At 38.4% G+C, this 17,882-nt stretch overlaps 1 protein-coding gene across 3 annotated transcripts in view; it reads left to right on the forward strand.

Moving 5' to 3' along the window:
- Tbck (TBC1 domain containing kinase) overlaps nt 1-17,882 on the forward strand; it is a 158,677-nt gene that overhangs the window by 81,272 nt on the left and 59,523 nt on the right. For all 3 annotated transcript variants that reach the window (XM_059266267.1, XM_059266268.1, XM_059266269.1), the window contains one exon: nt 16,880-17,055. In XM_059266267.1, coding sequence (XP_059122250.1) covers nt 16,880-17,055 — 176 coding nt within the window. The remainder of the gene's footprint in view (nt 1-16,879; nt 17,056-17,882) is intronic.

The following is a 17,882-nucleotide window of genomic DNA, read 5'->3' on the forward strand; positions in this document are numbered from 1 at the left end:
GGATGCTTTCTACCCATGTGAATTGCCCCGACCCACTGTGCTGTTATTCTTGCTCATCACTAGTCACTGTATGTGATTGTTATTACAGAGAAAAGCTACTAAGAAATACATGACCTTTCTAAAGAAGCATAAAAAGTTTTGGTACAAACTTGACCCTTAAGTAACCCATGGTTTGTTTTTACTCGTATTGTTCTTGGGTGGAATGTTTTTCTCACATAGATTTTAAAGAGATTTCATTTTTCAGCATACTGAGTTCCCATCTGTGCTTGAAGAATTTTGGAAGAGGCCATGGACAGCCCTAAATTGTGAATGCAGACCAACACACACACACACACACACACACACACACACACACACACACACACACACTAACAGGTTCAAAGTGTTAGATGATACAAGTGTTGAACACTTTTTGAAACAAATTGTTTTTCTAGTATACCCACAAAGGATAGATGGGCTAACTATATTATACTTATAATTTTAAGGCCAGGATCAACATTGAGTTTAACTCACTAAATATGTGTTGTTGCAGGGAAATCCCACAGAAGTTACATAAGTAAGCAGAATAAATTAACTAGACTCTGATGAATCAAATTCACTATTCTAGATCTTATCCATAATAATAGAGAACTATTCAGTGGTAAGTTGTGAACAGAAAAGTCATCAGTTTTAGCTTCTACCAAGAATGTCCCAATATGCTATTGTATTTTATGACTAGAAAGAACATCCTTATTTGCTTCAAGATAGCTTTTATAGGGTATAGCACCCACACACTTAGAAGTCAAGACATACATGAGTTTGAGTCTAGTTCCATCATCCTCAACTGTGTGAATTGGGAAACTTGTAGTATGATGCTGCTTGTGGAAAAGTATGGTCTGCAGAGTGAGATGGAGCTATGTTCATATCACAGCATATTTGTCATGTGTACTGGCTAGTTTTATGTTAACTTGACACATGATAGCATAATCAGAGAGGTGGGAGTCTCAATGGAGAAAATGCCTCCATAAGACCATGCCATAAGCAAGCCTGTAAGGCATTTTCTTAATTATTGATTGAGGTGGAAGAGCCCAGCCCATTGTGGGTCATGCCATCTCTGGGCTGGTAGTCCAGGGTCCTATAAGGAAGCAGGCTGAGCAAGCCATGGAGAGCAAGCCAGTAAGCAGCACCCATCCATAGTCTCTGCATCAGCTCCTGCCTCCAGATTCCTCCCAATATTTGAGTTCCTGTCCTACTTCCTTTGATAATCAACAGTGATATGGATGTGTAAGATAAATAAACACTTTTTTCTCCAAGTTGCTTTGGTCATGATGTTTCATCATAGCAAAAGTAACCCTAAGATGCCATGTGAACTATTAAAACTTATTTGATCTCACTGGAAAGAGAAACCTTTCCATATAAGAAAGCTTTCATTGAAGTGCTGATAACTTGTGCTATAATGTTATGGTGACTACTAAAATAATACACAAAATGCAGCAGTGGTGGTGCACGCCTTTAATCCCAGCACTCGGGAGGCAGAGGCAGGCGGATCTCTGTGAGTTCGAGGCCATCCTGATCTACAGAATGAGATCCAGGACAGGCACCAAAACTACACAGAGAAACCCTGTCTGGAAAAAAAAAAAAAAAAGAACTATAGAGGGAAACTGAGGAGTCTGCATTAGAGGACTCAGCTTACACTGAAATTCAAATAATGACTTAGACATTAAAAGAAATATTAAAACAATAAAAATTATTTTTAAGAATGAAAGGAAGATATGGAAAAATATAAGGAATGCTAGCATTATATGTGTGTGTTTTATTTGCTGGTTTTTATTTTTCAAATTCACATACAAAGTCAAAGGTTTTATTATGGCATTTGCTTTCATATATATGATAATCTTTATTGTAGAGAGTAGAAGTTTAACAACCAAATAGCAAATAATGTATTGATATAAAAGTGGGTGGTACTTTCATCCACATGAGTGTAATGAGATCCTAACCCAATGGTGGTACTTTTTATCTACATAGGTATAATGAGACCCTAAACCTTTATTAGGCTGTCCACTTAGAAAATTCCAAAAATCTGGCTTCCCTGTGTTTCTGTGAGATAGATTCTGAGTGTATGCATACACTTAGTGGCATGCTTGTCAGAGCAGGAGAGTATGATTGGCAGGAACCAGGAAAGAGGTCAGACTCATACAGGCCCATAATGGATTCTTCTTAGGTCCGTTTACTAGCATAAATGCTGATGGATGCTAGTAATCAAAAATATGTAGGTTACATATATTTAGACACTACTAGTGATAGTCGGTTATGAGGTGTCATTATAAAGGAGGAAAAGAACAAAGGTAAGTTAAATAACTATTTACTTATTAATAACTCTTCAATATTCATTAATTGCTATCCTCCCAATGTTATTGCCTGGTAGAAATAAATTCCAAAATGTCCAATTATAATAACTATCAATAGAATTAATACTAAACCCTTCATGATAGTGAGATGATGGTTTTTATAGTCAAGTGTTATATTTTTATCTTGCTACATATCATAGAGGAAAAACAATAGCTTTATGTAGCATAGCATTAAAAAGGCTACTTTGAATTTGCTGTACACATAGTACAAGGTTAATGTTTCTTAGTTTGAAACTGTGAAAGTATAACATTATGAGTACTGAATGTCCAGTAGACATTATCTGCTTATTTTAAGCCTTAGAAAAAGAAATCCTAGACATTTTATCATTTGTGTTCAGTATATGAAAACAACTTAATTGGATTAGTTAACTTTCCTATTACTGTGAGAAAACACTATGACCAAGGTAACTTATAGAAGAGTTTATTTGGGCTTACAGATCCAAAGCATTAGAGTCCCTGATAGCCGAGTGGAAGCAGCAGGCAGCAGGCATGGCATCTGGGGCAGAAGCTGAGGGCTCACATCTTGAATGGCAAGCATGAAGCAGAGAGGACAACCTTCAGTGGCTTGAGTTGCTAAACTCTCACAGACTTACTTCTCCCAGTGTAGCTGGAGTTTTCTCTCCAGTCCCACCAAGCCCCGGCAGTCCAACAGCCCACTTATAAAATAAACACACAGATGCTTATATTATTTACAAACTGTATGGCCGTGGCAGGCTTCTATCTTAAATTAACCCATTCCTGTAAATCTATACCTTGCTACGTGGCTCATGGCTTACCAGCATCTTCACATGCTGCTTGTCATGGTGGCGGCTGCCTCAGCCTTCCACTTCCCAGAATTCTCTTCTCTGCTTGTCCCGCCTATACTTCCTGCCTGGCCACTGGCCAATCAGCATTTTATTTATACAGTGATATCCACAGCACTCCCAGTGACTTACTTCCTTCGGCAAGGGCACACATCCTAAACCTCCCAAACTGCACTACAAACTGAGGACCAAATCTTCCTAGCCTATGACTTTGGAGGGATATCTCAGTCTAACTGCCACACTAATTAAGCCCCCAGTGTTATTGAGAACACTCTGTTCAACTTAATTTCTCTTGAAGTAGATTCATTCCCCACTGTCTTAGCTAAGGTTTCTATTGCTGTGAAAAGACACAATGACCATGGCAACTCTTATAAAGGAAAACATTTAATTGGGTAGCATACAGTTTCAGAGGTTTAGTCCATTATCATGGCAGGACATGGTGGCATGCAGGCAGACATGGTGCTGCAGAAGGAGCTTAGAGTTCTACATCTTGATCTAAAAGCAACAGGAAGTGGACTGAGACACTGGGCATGGCTTGAGCATATGTGAGACCTCAAAAGCCCAGCCCCACAGTGATACTTCCTCCAAGAAGGCCATACCCACTACAACAAAGCCACACCTACTAATAATGCTTCTCCCTATGAGCTTATGGGGGCCAATCACATTCAAACCACCACATTCCACTCCCTGGTCGCCATAAACTTGTAACAATATCATAATGCAAAATGCATCTAGTCCAACTTCAAAAGTCCCCACAGTTTATCATAGTCTCAACAATGTTTAAAAATCCAAAGTTCAAAGTCTCTTTTGAGATCCATGCAATCTCTTGTCTATAATACCCTATAAAATCAAAATCAAAAAACAGATCACATACTTCCAACATATAATAAGGATATACATTACCATTCCAAAATGTAGGAACAGAGCACAGTGAGGAAATAATGGACCAAAGCAAGACAGAAAATCAGCTGGGCAAATTCCAAACTCTGCATCTTCAAGTCTGGTGTCAAAACACTCTTCAGATCTCCAATTCTTTTCAGCTTTGTTGACTGCAGCACACTTCTTTCTCTTGGGCTGGTTCCACCCCTGTTAGCAGCTTTCCTTGGCAAGTAACCCATGGCTCTGGCATCTCCAACATCTTGGAGTCTCCAAGGCAATCCAGGCTTCAACTGCATAGCTTCATGAAATGGCCTCTCTAAGCCTCCATTCAGGGACACCCCTGACACATACCTGGCCTCAGCAGCTTTCCTTAGTCATGAAGACAATTTCCATAGCACCTTTCTTCTATCCTTAACTCCAGAACCTTGTGGCCAAAGCTTCCAAGTTCTGCTGCTTTCTAAGGCTGGAACATGGCCCCCTCGTTCAATTATATCTTTTCCAAATTTCTGTTTTCAATGGTTTTCTTCACCACCTAAACTTGACTGTCTTGAAATTGGATCTGTAGACCAGGCTGGCCTCAAACCAGAGATCTACCAGCCTCTGCCTTCCAAGTGCTGGAATTAAAGGTGTGCACTACCACACCACACCCAACTCTAAGCTTTTCTTTAATTCCTCTTCATAAGTTGGAAACTTAGCTAGGTGGGATCTTGCCCTGAGGTCACCACCCCTTCTATTCTATTTCTTAATCTATTTATCTCCCTGAATACAGGACTTAGAACAATTCCACTTCCTGGTGCTCCTTTTCTCTTCAGATTGTACATTTTATATTTTTCCATGTTCAACTTGATCCTTTTCATTATAAATCTGTATAAGAGTGACCAGTAATAACCACATAACAAAATCAATACTAGGCTGTTTTGAGATTTTCTCTTCCAATAGAATCTGAATCTCTTCACTTTAGCCTCAGGCAAACTCTTTGGACAAGGGCAAAAGACAGCCACTTCCTTCACCAAAATATCACAAGGACAATCTCTAGGCAAGACATTAAAATTCTTCTCCTCTGAAACCTCTTGAACCAGGTCCCTACAGTTCAAATGTTCCATGCTCCTACTAGTATTGCCCACTAAGCACAGCTTAAAGCATTCCACTGCTTTCCTAACTCAAAGTACCAAAGTCCAAATTCCTCCAAACAAAAACATGGTTAGGCCTATCACAGCAATACCCCAGTCCCTAGAACCGACTTCTCTCTTAGTTAGGGTTTCTGTTGCTATGAAGAGACATCTTGACCATGGCAACTCTTATAAAGGAAAACATCTCATTAATGGCTTACAGTTTCAGAGGTGTAGTCCATTCTCATCATGATAGGACATGACAGCAAGCAGGCAGACATGGTGCTGGAAAAGGAGCTGAGAGTGGAAAAGGAGCTACATCTTGATCCCACAGGCAACAAGAAGTGGTCTGAGATACTGGGCAAGACTTGAGCATATATGAGATCTCAAAACCGACCCCCACAGTGACATACTTCCTCCAAAAAGGTCACACCTACTCCAGTAAAGCCACACCTCCTAATAGTGCCACTCTATGAGCTTATGGAGGCCAGTTATATTCAAACCACGACACTCACCCAGATAAATTGTTTTGTTATTTAAGAGGTTATGTTACCTGTAAAAATAAGAAAATTCCTTCTTCTAAGTCATAAATCCAAGTTCAGTACTCTGTCCCTACATGCCAGTGTGTGGATGGTAGGCACCATTCATTATACTTGAATAGATACCAGAAATCACATTTCTACATACTTTAGAGTGGTCTAGTTTTTCTGTGTTCTGGTTATCCCTCTCAGTAGTTGTCACTTCACTCCTGAACTGATGTTATTATACAAACTTCAAATAAATAAGCTCATATTTCAAAATAAGTACAAATTTGAGATTTTTAACTGATGGATATTTTAACTATTAAAAGTGTTTTTGAAGGGCTGGGTATGTAGCTCAGAGATAGAGCACTTGTGTAACATGAATTGCCAAACAGTCTTATTAATAAAAAACCCAAGCCTGATATTGGGGTGAAAGCTGAAAGATCAGAGGGATAGAACAAGCCACAGCCAACCTCACCTTACCAACTCCTCAGCCCAAGAAAGCTACTTCCTGTATACTCACACCTTATATACCTTTCTGTGCCCTGCCATCTTACTTCCTCTCTCCACCCAGCTACATCACTTCCTCTTTCCGCATGGTTCTATCACTTCCTGTCTGTCTGTATAGACCTCCAGACCTCTATGGTTAACTGGTGCTGGGATTAAAGGCTTGTGCCATCACTCCTGGCTCTGTTCCCAGTGTGGCCTTGAACTCAACAGAGATCCAGATGAATCCTGAATGCTAGGATTAAAGGTGTGTGCTACCACTGCCTGACCTCTATGTTTAACATAGTAGCTGGCTTTTTCATCTGATTCCAGGCAAGCATTATTTGTTAAAGCACAAATAAAATATCACCACACACTTGCCTACACACAGGCTCAGGATTCCATCTATGCCATTGTGGGGTCACGTGTGTATGTATACTACTACTATTTCCATTTTATTCATTTTAGAAGAAGAAATACAGTAGATTATAAATAGAAAACAATAATATGCATGCTTAATAGTAATTTGATCATTTAAACTGATTCTTTCTGTGTGTATTTAGATATATTGGATATCTGAATTCTCAGTTTTACACTTCATCACTGTATGTGATATGGAGTTTGAGGGAATTTATTCTCTGAGAGCAGAAGGCTTCTTTATTAGAAGACAAACATTCATTTGGTCAAAAGCATAAACCAATTTAATGTTTTAGCTAAAACATTTTCATGTATTAATCAGAAATATCAGAGATACAAATATAAAATGCTTAACCAATGAGGAGACATGATATCAGTGCTGTGACTTAGGACAGCTATCAGTGAACAGACAGTCCTCAAATACGACTTTTCCAGTGTTCAGTACCTAATATAACAAAAGAGCTATCAAAGAACTATAGGTGCACCAAAGCCTTTGCCAACTTAATATAGACCTGCTACAGTTGTATGCCAAGGTTCAAAAGAATTTTAAGGATTTTTAACTATATAAATGAAAAGCTTTCAGTTGTCAACTTACAGATTCTTTCACTTAGGAATATATAAATGAAATAAGGTTACAATGACATATTTTTTATGAGACTGGCCCTCATGTTTCCCTATTGGCCAGGAAATTGAAATATAGCCAACGATGACACTGAGTTCCTAACCTTCCTGCCTTTACCTCCCCAGTGCTGAATTTAGAGGTGTGGCCTCCATGCCTAGTTCATGTGGTACTGTGGAATGAACCCAAGATTCCCTGCAAGTTAGATAAGCACTCTCTAATTGAGCTACATCCCCAAAATAGGTTACAATAATATTTATATACTCCAGGAAGTACGCAATATCACAAATCTTAACCCCTATAAGATTTGAGCCAAATATTAATGATTATAGCTAATAGAGTGCCAATGTTTGACCTCTGTGTTAATTTAAGTGACTTGGGAGTATGTCTTAGGGTTTCTGTTGCTGTGAAGAGACATTATGACCATGGCAACTCTTATAAAGGAAAAACATTTAATTGTGGTGGTTCACTTATAGTTCAAAGGTTTAGTCCATTATTATCATAGTACAACATGGTAGCATGCATGCAGGCAGGTGTCCTGCATCTTGACTTGCAGACAAAAGGAAGTGGTCTCAGACACTGTGTGGTATCTTGAGCATATATGAAACCTCAAAGCCTGCTTGCACAGTGACACACTTCCTCCAACAAAGCCATACCTACTCTACAGGGCCTCACCTCCTAATAGTACCACTCCCTTTGGGGACCATTTTCTTTCAAACCACCACAGGGTACAAAATGAAAAGAGGAAAATTTTCTAAATAAAAGAAAGTACTAAAAAGAGCCACAACTTGTGAATGTTTTGTATAGATTAGAACCAAGGGGGAGCTGGCTCAAAAAGAGAATAGAAAATACAGACAGAAAAGCATCATTGTGGACACATGAGATATTTTAAAAAATATTTGTAGAGATATTTACTCTTCAATATCTTTGAAACAAATAAAAATATTGTTGAAAGTAATATCGGGTACAAAAATGTGAATTCTATGTTGATACTCACGGAGCATTGTTGTTCTTCTGCCTGCTCCAGAAGCTTCAGCTTGAGTAAAGCAGAGTGTCCTCTTGGAAATGCTCTGATAGGTCTCCATGATCTAGAGAAAACAACTTGTTCTTATGATCGTTCAGTGACAGTTCTGCCTATAAAGGTCATGCTCGTTTCTTCAAAACTCTGAATCTATTAACTATTCACATTTTGAGCCTGTACTTCATGATATTTGTGCATGTCTATGTCTGTCACTATTGAACATCTTGGAATTGCAAGGGGATGAGCATAAAAGAAACTATAGATTTTATCTGTGCCCCTTCTCTTCTACCCACTCCTGAAAATTACATGGTAACTTAAGGATACATTCAGATGGCATATGACATTATTTTGAGATTAAAAATTGTAAAGCATAAATGAAAAAGCAGTTAGTTTGAGGAGTTTGGGGGGAGGGCATGGGACATGATTGTATGGCCACTGAAATAAAACGTCATGAAAGTCTTTTTTGTGTGTGTGCAAAATGTCAGTTTATATTCAGCCTTGTTAAGGGAGCAAAGGAGATACAACTGCGGCCTTATTTATGGAAAATGGGAGATTTTTTAAATCTTATAGTGCATCATTTCTAAGCTAAAATAAATAATTTGGGAACATACAAAGCCAGTAACAGCGTTGGTAAAGGTTACCATATTGTGACTTCAGGAAGCCAGAAAATTTTTCATAACAGTGACATAAGAAGTGCTCTTAAAACATAAAAGTGGGGGCTGGGGAGATTTTTCAATAGATAAAGCACTTGCCACACAGGATGAGGACTGAAGTTCAGATCCCCAGAATCCCTGTAAAAACTGGACAGATATACTAACCACGTGTAATTCTAACTTTCAGGATGCAGAAACGGGAACCTGTGAGCACACTGGCTAATCAGACTAGCTGTAGTTGATAAGCTCTGGGTTCAGCAGGATACCTTGCCTCAGTCAGTAACATGGAGCACAGTAGTGGACATCAACTTCAAATCTCCTCAGATAGGTTTATGCAGGTACACATCCATGTGAATAAAAGAAACACTCCTTCTATGTCAATAACTAATGAAAACTGAAGTCAGGGTGGGCCAGTGTTTTGTAATTACCTTGAAAACAGAGCATGAACTAAAATAGTAGTGATACATGTTAGAACCAGTCCCAAGTTTTCAGAAACCTCAGCATAATTTGAAGATTAGAGTGCAAAATAGTCTATAACTGGCTAGGTTTGTGTAAAACAGCTTCCATTGAAAGTAGCCTAGTTAAAGAGAATATAATGCTATAAATATCAAGTAGTTCTTTCTTCCCCCATCTCCTCAAAACTATGAAAGGGTGTTGTTCCCTTCAGGTTGTTCAATGTCGACATGATCTACCTATGTGAAGAAGAGTTTATAAGAGGGACAAATAATTCAAAGATCTTATTTGCATCAATGTCAGCAAGGCTAAGCCCCAATAGATGAGGACTATAAAAATGCCACATGGAGAACAAAATGACAGGGCAAGAATCTCATTGTGACTGGACAACATCCAGTAATGCTTAGCACCGAGCAAACACAGCAGCTTTGCTTCAGTGTTCGCAAGCTGAGAAGCATCCAAAGCCTGTGAACGGTCTGTAAAAAAAAAAATCTTTGCTCACTGTCTAGGATACCTATGCTATTTGTTTAACACATGCTTAGCAAACTTTACTCTCTGAGAGGCATGCATTGTACTGTGCACTTGGGGTGTAGAGATAAATAAGATATCTTAATTTGTGTACAGGATGGTGATAAAAGACTGGGAGCTGAGAAAGTAGCACAAAGACAATACAGATGTGAAACGGCACATCACTGTAATGCAGGTTGGAGGCAAATGAAGGGACTAGGGTTGGGATGAAAGATAGAGACAGCCGAGCTGGCTGTGCTGTGGTAGTGATGGTGACAAAAATTGGTGCCACTGGCAGAGTGCTAGTTAGGGGCATTGCTTGACATGCTGAAGAACCTGGCCATTACTCTGTATGTGATCTGAAAGTGATAAGAAGAAAAAGTATAGGATATTATGTGCATTTTAGAAAAATGATTCCAGCTATGGTGTGGAAGATGAGGTGGGCACCTTCAAAATGCTGTGCACTAAGAAATAGGAAGAGAGATGTCCTGGAGTACATTCAAGAATACGGTAAAAGAGATTTCATTGAATTGGGCTCTTCACCAAAATGAACTACATGGCAATAACCTAAGTGATATGCAGTGCCTTAGATCCTCTCGTGCTCTAATGCCATGTTCTGTCCTTGCTCATACTCCTCGCAGGACAGACCTTGTTCCTCACAAGCAGTCCTTAAACGTGGGCTGCTGCGCTCCTGAAGGTCAATGTGTCTTTCTTTGAATCTCTATCATACTGTAACTATTCATTGTAGTTATTCTTCATCTGAAGACATTAAAGGATGATAACGGGGCTACCACCCTCAGAGTGTTGTGCACTTTTCTGTGTAGAGGGTGCTCTGTGGTGTGATATTTTATTCTGTTCATTGTGTTTTCTGCTAGTAAGTTAAGCCTGTTATAGCCTGTCTGGTATAGAGTCCTATTGTAGTATTTTTAGAATTTTCATAAGATATCAGTACTTAGAGTTTGTACTGTCTTCTTTTTACAAATTCTGTGTTTCAAAATGCTAGTTGTTGGGGGCCCGATGCACATATAAACATACAGAGACTGTGACAGTTTGCATAAAACCCATACAAGTTCAAACCAGATGAAATCCCAATAATGAGAAGGGGAAGTGGACACAAAGTCCCACCTCTAGCCAACAAGAGATTTGCAATTTTAGCTGCCAGGAATGGGAAAATCCATTTTCTTCAGTGGGGTGACACCAGGTTTAATACCAAGCATACTCAGTACATGACCTCATGCTCAGGAGGAGTTGGTCAATACAAAATGAACTTCATGGGGTTTTGTGCTTGCTTTGTTATGTTTTTATTTTGTGTGTAGGTAGTCAGGGTAGGATCTAGAAAGACTTGGGGGAGGGAAAGGAATATGATCAAAATGTATTGTATGAAATTCTCAAAAAATAAATAATAATATTAAAAATGAGGAAAACAGTTGTTGAAACCTGTAGATTATTACACTGAAAACCATCCCTATCCTAACATATTTGTATATGAGAAATGAAGCTGTGGGACCAGAGATGACTCAGAGCTTGCTGCTATTGCAGAGGACCCAGGTCAATTCCCATCACCTTCATGGTGGCTGGCAACCATCTATAACTCCATTTCCAGGGAATCCAGGGCCTTCTTCTCACCTCCATTGGCACAAGACATGCTCATGGCAAACATATACATGTAGGCAAAACATTTTCTTACACAAAAAATTCGTCTTTTTGGAAAACTGAAGCTGTATGCAGTTAATTATACAGTTAATATGCAATTCAAAATCGAGTATCTTCATTTTAATCTATCAATATCACACATAAAGAAATTTAAAGGAAAAGAAGTATGAAATTGTTTTGATTTCTTCTATTTAGACATTTTGGTGAGATGTATAGGTTGAATTAGATAATTCAGCGCATTGTACAGTTGTCAGCAGATATGTGAGTCTCACTCCAGTGAAGATAGAGAATGGTCTAATCAGCCCAGAAACTTCCTTCTTTGTACTTTCTAATAGACGTACACTCCTCCACAGCATCTCCTGACCATATTTCCTCATTTTTCAACGTCCAAAGGCTTTACAGGTTGGGGCTTTTATTTCCTGCGTTGTTTGTTTTGATAATTAGACTTTTTCAATTGTAATGAGATGAAGTGAACTCAGGTGAACTGAGGACCTGAGTTGAAATTGTGAATAATGACAAGAATGCTAACTGAAAATAACAGTCAACCTTTAATTGTTTACTGAAATAGCATTAGAAAGAAGAGAAGCTGGAGAAAGGGCCATATCACCCTTGACCAAGCAAGAGTCAGATGGATCAGCATAGTTATGGGGTTCATTTGCTGTCAAGAGCTATTACTCAGCAAAAGTTCCCTCTAATATAGGGACTTGAACGCCAGGGACGGGGTTCGTGGAAAGGGCTAGAAGTGGGAAAACACTGAGTCAGAGTGGAAGGAGGTCTCCGGTTCTACATAGGTGACCTTTGAGGTGCCTTTAAAGGTCTCTGCTCAGTAAAAAGACCCCAAGTAAAGGGGCCTGCACTGAGAATGCAGACATGTATAAGAATGTGGCTAGATACAGAAAATGGTTAATTGATAATCTGTTTAATTTATCTTAATATCTTTATTGGCTTTTAGTTTACCTTTTGAATTATATACTGGTCATTCTCTAGAGACTGTAGTCTCCAGCTTACTGCACTTTACACAGAGTTGATACAGTACGACCTGGTGGAAAATGTAAGATTTTTGTAAAAGTGGTCATTTCACTTACCCTCTGTAACTTGCAGTGTTGTTGATAAGTATTTTACAAGTACACTTGCAGCAGCCCACAGTGTACTTGATGTAGTGTTCACAGCTGCCTTGGACATGCTGGAGAAGCCACAGCAAGTCTCGGTGTTTACACGGTCACTGCTCTTCAGTGCTGCAGCCTGTCTGTGGCCATTGGGAATCTGACCCCTGTCCCTCTGTAGTTCTTTGCATTTGCCTCAAGTCCTTTCAGCTCCTTCAGTTGGTGTCCTGTGCAGTGTTCTAAGTTGGTTCTTTATTTTGTTTTACATCTGTCCATTTGCCTTGAGTGTTTTCCTTTTAAGCCCCTGACATATTTATAACTACATTAGTACCCTTATCTGTCAAGTCCAACCAATATCTAGATAGTTTTTGTTCTGTTTCTTTAGTAGAAAGAAAATACCATGAGAAACAAATATTACATTTTCTGCTTTAGGTATCATTGTTGATTATATAGTTGCTATTGATAGACATAAATTATAGTCTGGCTTTTATCATTTTCCTTTAAAGAGCTCTGACTATATTCCAGAGCATTAAATACCTGGTGGATCTTCTTTCTGTCTCTATTTGGTTTTATTCTTTATTAATGTGTGTCTGGTTTAAAGATTTTAAAACTTAGTCCAAGAATGTAGCTTTGTAGATCTAACTAAGGCTCACTCCAAATCTGGAGCAAACTCCCCAGTTTCTGAGCCATTAGTCCTCCTCATAAGGACTAGTAATACATCTTGGTCACTGTACAAACGCACTAAATAAGCATAGGGTGACCTTTTCCTATTTGCACAAAGAAATAGTGTTTAGTTAACCCAAACTTATTCATTGTTAGTGTTCCTTTCTTCGAAAACCATGGTGTAAATAAAAAATCTTAGCAGTATAGGGATTCTCTACTGCTAGCTACTTTAATTTTTAAAGTTTATGTACTTTCTAAACTTTTTTAACATAAAACCCCTACTCTGTGAAGTAGATTTTTTAAATCATTATAAAATTTGAGAAGCCAGAGATCTTGAAAGCACAGAAAAGCAATAAATCACATGCAAATTTTCTCAAATTCAAATCTCACCTACTTCTTAGCGATGACAGTAGAGTCTTTCCTAACTTGGAAGAGGATGCAACCCTGAAGTGCTGTGGCTAGTAAAGCCATCGTCTGAGACAGAATAGATGCAAAGGTGTGCTGCTGCCTGTGTACCCTCTTAGAGGCTTCTAGAAAGTGAGGTCTATTAAGAAGTAAATCAAGAAAATGAATGTCTTACCCCCTGTTCCAGAAGAGAGGAAGGGAGGGGAAGGGGGGGAGAGAGAGAGAGAGAGAGAGAGAGAGAGAGAGAGAGAATGAATGAATGAGAATTAGAGAGCCACAAAGATCATAGTAAAGAGTGTCATGGAAGCAGGGATGCAGTAGATCTAAGACACAATTCATTACCATGAGACAAGAAGCGAGGGCTTAAAGAGAGAGAGCTTTTTAATCTGACTTTGCTCATGTATGAAAAAGATAAATCAATAAAAAAGAAAACGTGAAATGTGCTTTTTGTCACATTAAAAATATTTCAGTTTTTCTGGGAGATATGATACTGATGGGTGATGTTGAGGAAACCTGTGAGTTAGAAAAATTATTTCACTCAGTTACAAAAAACCTTATGGGTCTTGATTCAAACCTGAGAGACCCTAACAAGGGTTGGTGCATAATTTAAAAATATAAGGTTTAAAAAAAATACCAGGGCTATAGACAAGAGATTGCACTATAAAAATGATTGCGCATCATACAGTTTATAAGATACATTTGCATTTTATTTTAGTTGTGGGAAAATGCTCTGGGAAGATTTAAAGATGGACGAGTTAGGTGAGTGGAGAATGGAACTTCTGCTGGTACTGACAGTCCAACTGGGCGGGACCTCTGCAGACTTTCAGGGTTCACTGTGCACCTTATGCAGAGTGAGGAGCATTCTTTGACATCACATACAGATCGGCATTTTCCTTTGCCAGTGACAGGTGGAACTGTGCCACCGATATGGATCACTGACTCAATTTGAAGTTTTTGCTGGATGACAGATGTGTCAAACTGATTTGAAGACTAGAGAAAAAAAATCTATGGACTGAAATTCTTTTTCTTTGTGGACTACATAGTATTAAATAAAATTTATATAACTGGTCATTTCTTCTTTTAGCTAATAAGTATTTAATCTCAATTATTTTAGTTTAAAGTTTTCTAAAATAAAATGTTCATCTTTCTTTGTAAACATGTAGAGACAACTCTTAAAATTTTATTTTTCGCCGGGCGGTGGTGGCGCACGCCTTTAATCCCAGCACTCAGGAGGCAGAGCAAGGCAGATCTCTGTGAGTTTGAGTCCAGCCTGGTCTACTGAGCGAGATCCAGGAAAGGCGCAAAGCTACACAGTGAAACCCTGTCTCAGAAAAACAAAACAAAACAAAACAAAACAAAACAAAACAAAAAATGTATTTTTCTTCTAGTTGGTGTTTGTCTTCAGGTTGATAATGGTAGAAATTTTTTTAAAACACATTTCACTGTATTAACACCATATTCAAATAAATTCACTTATGTTTCAAGTCTTGTTTAATTCTTTCTTTATAGAATTTTATGATAGGAATACCATGTGGAGTGATGAAATCTAAAATCTGACCTCTTTGTGTAGCCTTGGAAGTAACCATCTGTGAAGTTGGCAAAAATTGCTAAGAGCAGATAAAGTAATGCTTAATTGAGTAGCTGGTCTTTCCAGAACTACTGTTTGTATTCCAAATCTAAATGAATCAGGATGCCCATAATCCTTTAGTAGCTCAGACATCCTAAATAGGATGCGTAACACACTTAATAGTCATTTTACTTCCTAGTGTCTTAGCTCATTCTCCCAACAGAAATGGCTAGAGTGGGAACGGCCTGACTTCAGGATCACTGTGAAAATTAAGTGGACCAAGAACATATAATACAAAGCCATGTCAGATAGTAGGGACCCGATAAGTGCTATTTTTCCTTCTCCAGAGAGTCTCTACTTCATGATGACAAACAATTCTAAATTCATAAGACAGGCACTGTTAGCTTTCTGTCTCTATCACAAAGTAGATTGGTTTTGGCTCACAGATTCGGGTCTTTCGGTCTGTGGTTACTTGATTCTGCTGTCTGGGCCTGTGGTGAGGTTGCACATCAATGGCAGGAAACATGTAGCAGAGTAAATAGCAAAAGAGAACGAGCAGGGCAGGGATTAAATATCCTTCCAGACCTGCCAGCCCACCTTCTCCCAGCTAGCCCCTGTCAGAAGTGTGCTTTATCAATAAGGTGTTTCTCCGTGCAGTCAGGTCGGTAACCCACACACTGTCCACCCAATCTCTTTCATGCCTGTTTCCTCTTCTCCTTAGAAAAATAGAAAGCTTATCCGTTTGGATTTTAAACACATATTTTTATCCGTTGCCTACTGAACTGACATGATTGAACTTCTGTGGACAAAGTGAGAATAGTCTACTTCCTGGTCTTGAGAATGAAAAGGGACAAAAGTAGTCAGTGCTAGACTCCATCTCAGTCATGAATTCCTACTGCCTTGCTCCACCTTCCTCTTATAGAAATGGTTAAGTCTTCGTCTATAGTCCAGTCAAAAACAGTGGTTTAGAGTAGTAATGACCACATATACACACTGCCTCTGCATCAAAGCTGAGAAAGAAAAGGAAATCTATGAAAACTTTTCTTTTTAAAAATCATTTTAATTAAGTGCATTTGACCTCTATGTAAGATCTCATTTAACTCAGGAAATTATAAATGATGGGGAAATGCCTGCATTGAGGTTTCGATCAATTTTTCTCGGAATGCCTTATGTTTTATTTACTAAAGAGCTTTGGAACTTTTAGTAAGTTTTACTACAAGCTGTAATGAATCACCATCTGAGTCTTTTGTTTACCTATTCCTACATCCAAGCCTCTATTTTAATTTGCAAAGGAGAAACATTTATCCGAGTAAATATATAAGATTGTTAAATGAAACATTTTATGTTATTTAGATGATATACTGAAATACACAAAAATGTTCATGCATACATAAATAATGTCAAATAAAACCCATACATAATGACATGTATATATATTTAAATACAGATATGCATATAATAATAAACAAATATCTCCCACCCTTCCAATCATTAATATGCTCATTAATTTTTGTTAGATTCTTTCCTACTTAGTTTTCATCTTATTTCATATACATATACAAATGTGAATTTTTTTATTTTAACAATGCAGTCCAAATTCTGTAGATTTTCCATTTTCTTATTTTCTGCCCAGAAATTGACATTGAACGCTGCGTACGAGAGTCAGTCAGTCTGTTTTGTTGGACTCCTAAAAGTGCTACATACAGACAGCATGCTCAACCCCCAAAACCAGCTTCTGAGAGCAGCGGAGTCCGAAGCTCAGCACCCTACTTCTCTATTGACTGTACCGATCCTCCAAAGACAGACCTGGTACGTACTACAGACACCAGTCATAAATCCTGGAAGAGGGATTGTCACTATGTCCTAGTATCATTGCTGTTCATATAGTGTCACTTACGTTCTTTTAAAGTATCTATTTCCTAATATATGATTGTGTTCACATGGTTATTTCAGAATACCTCTGTCTCCTTTGATGTTACAGTTAGGAAGATTGTTTGGACATATTCCTCTGATGACTAGCTTTACTTTATTTTCTACATTAGCATAGTAGCTAGTAATACACCAACTTGTTATATGAGATTACAGAAGCAAAGGAAAAAACTTTTTAAAAGCAGTGTTAAAAGTTGTTGCTATAATAAGAACTTATTTGTTTATGACAAAGGAAATGTTTGGAAAACTGTCCCATTATATTTTTCAATATTGGCCTTCCTATTCATGTTATTTACAACTTATGTGTTCCAAAGATCCCATTTTTTTTTTTTTTTTTTTTGGTTTTTCGAGACAGGGTTTCTCTTCTGTGTAGTTTTGGTGCCTGTCTTAGATCTCACTCTGTAGACCAGGCTTGCTGTGGGATGTTCTGTATGGCAAATGTGTTGCTGATTGGTCAATAAATAAAACACTGATTGGCCATTGGCTAGGCAGGAAGTGTAGGCGGGACAAGGAGGAGAATAAAGCTGAGAAGTGGAAGGCTGAGTCAGAGAGACACTGCCAGCCGCCATGATGACAAACAGCATGTGAAGATGCCAGTAAGCCACAAGCCATGTGGCAAGGTATAGATTAATAGAAATGGATTAATTTAAGCTGTAAGAAAAGTTAGCAAGAAGCCTGCCACGGCCATACAGTTTTTAACCAACATA

Source organism: Peromyscus eremicus, chromosome 6, assembly GCF_949786415.1.
Source record: "Peromyscus eremicus chromosome 6, PerEre_H2_v1, whole genome shotgun sequence".
In the NCBI taxonomy this organism is placed as follows: domain Eukaryota; kingdom Metazoa; phylum Chordata; class Mammalia; order Rodentia; family Cricetidae; genus Peromyscus; species Peromyscus eremicus.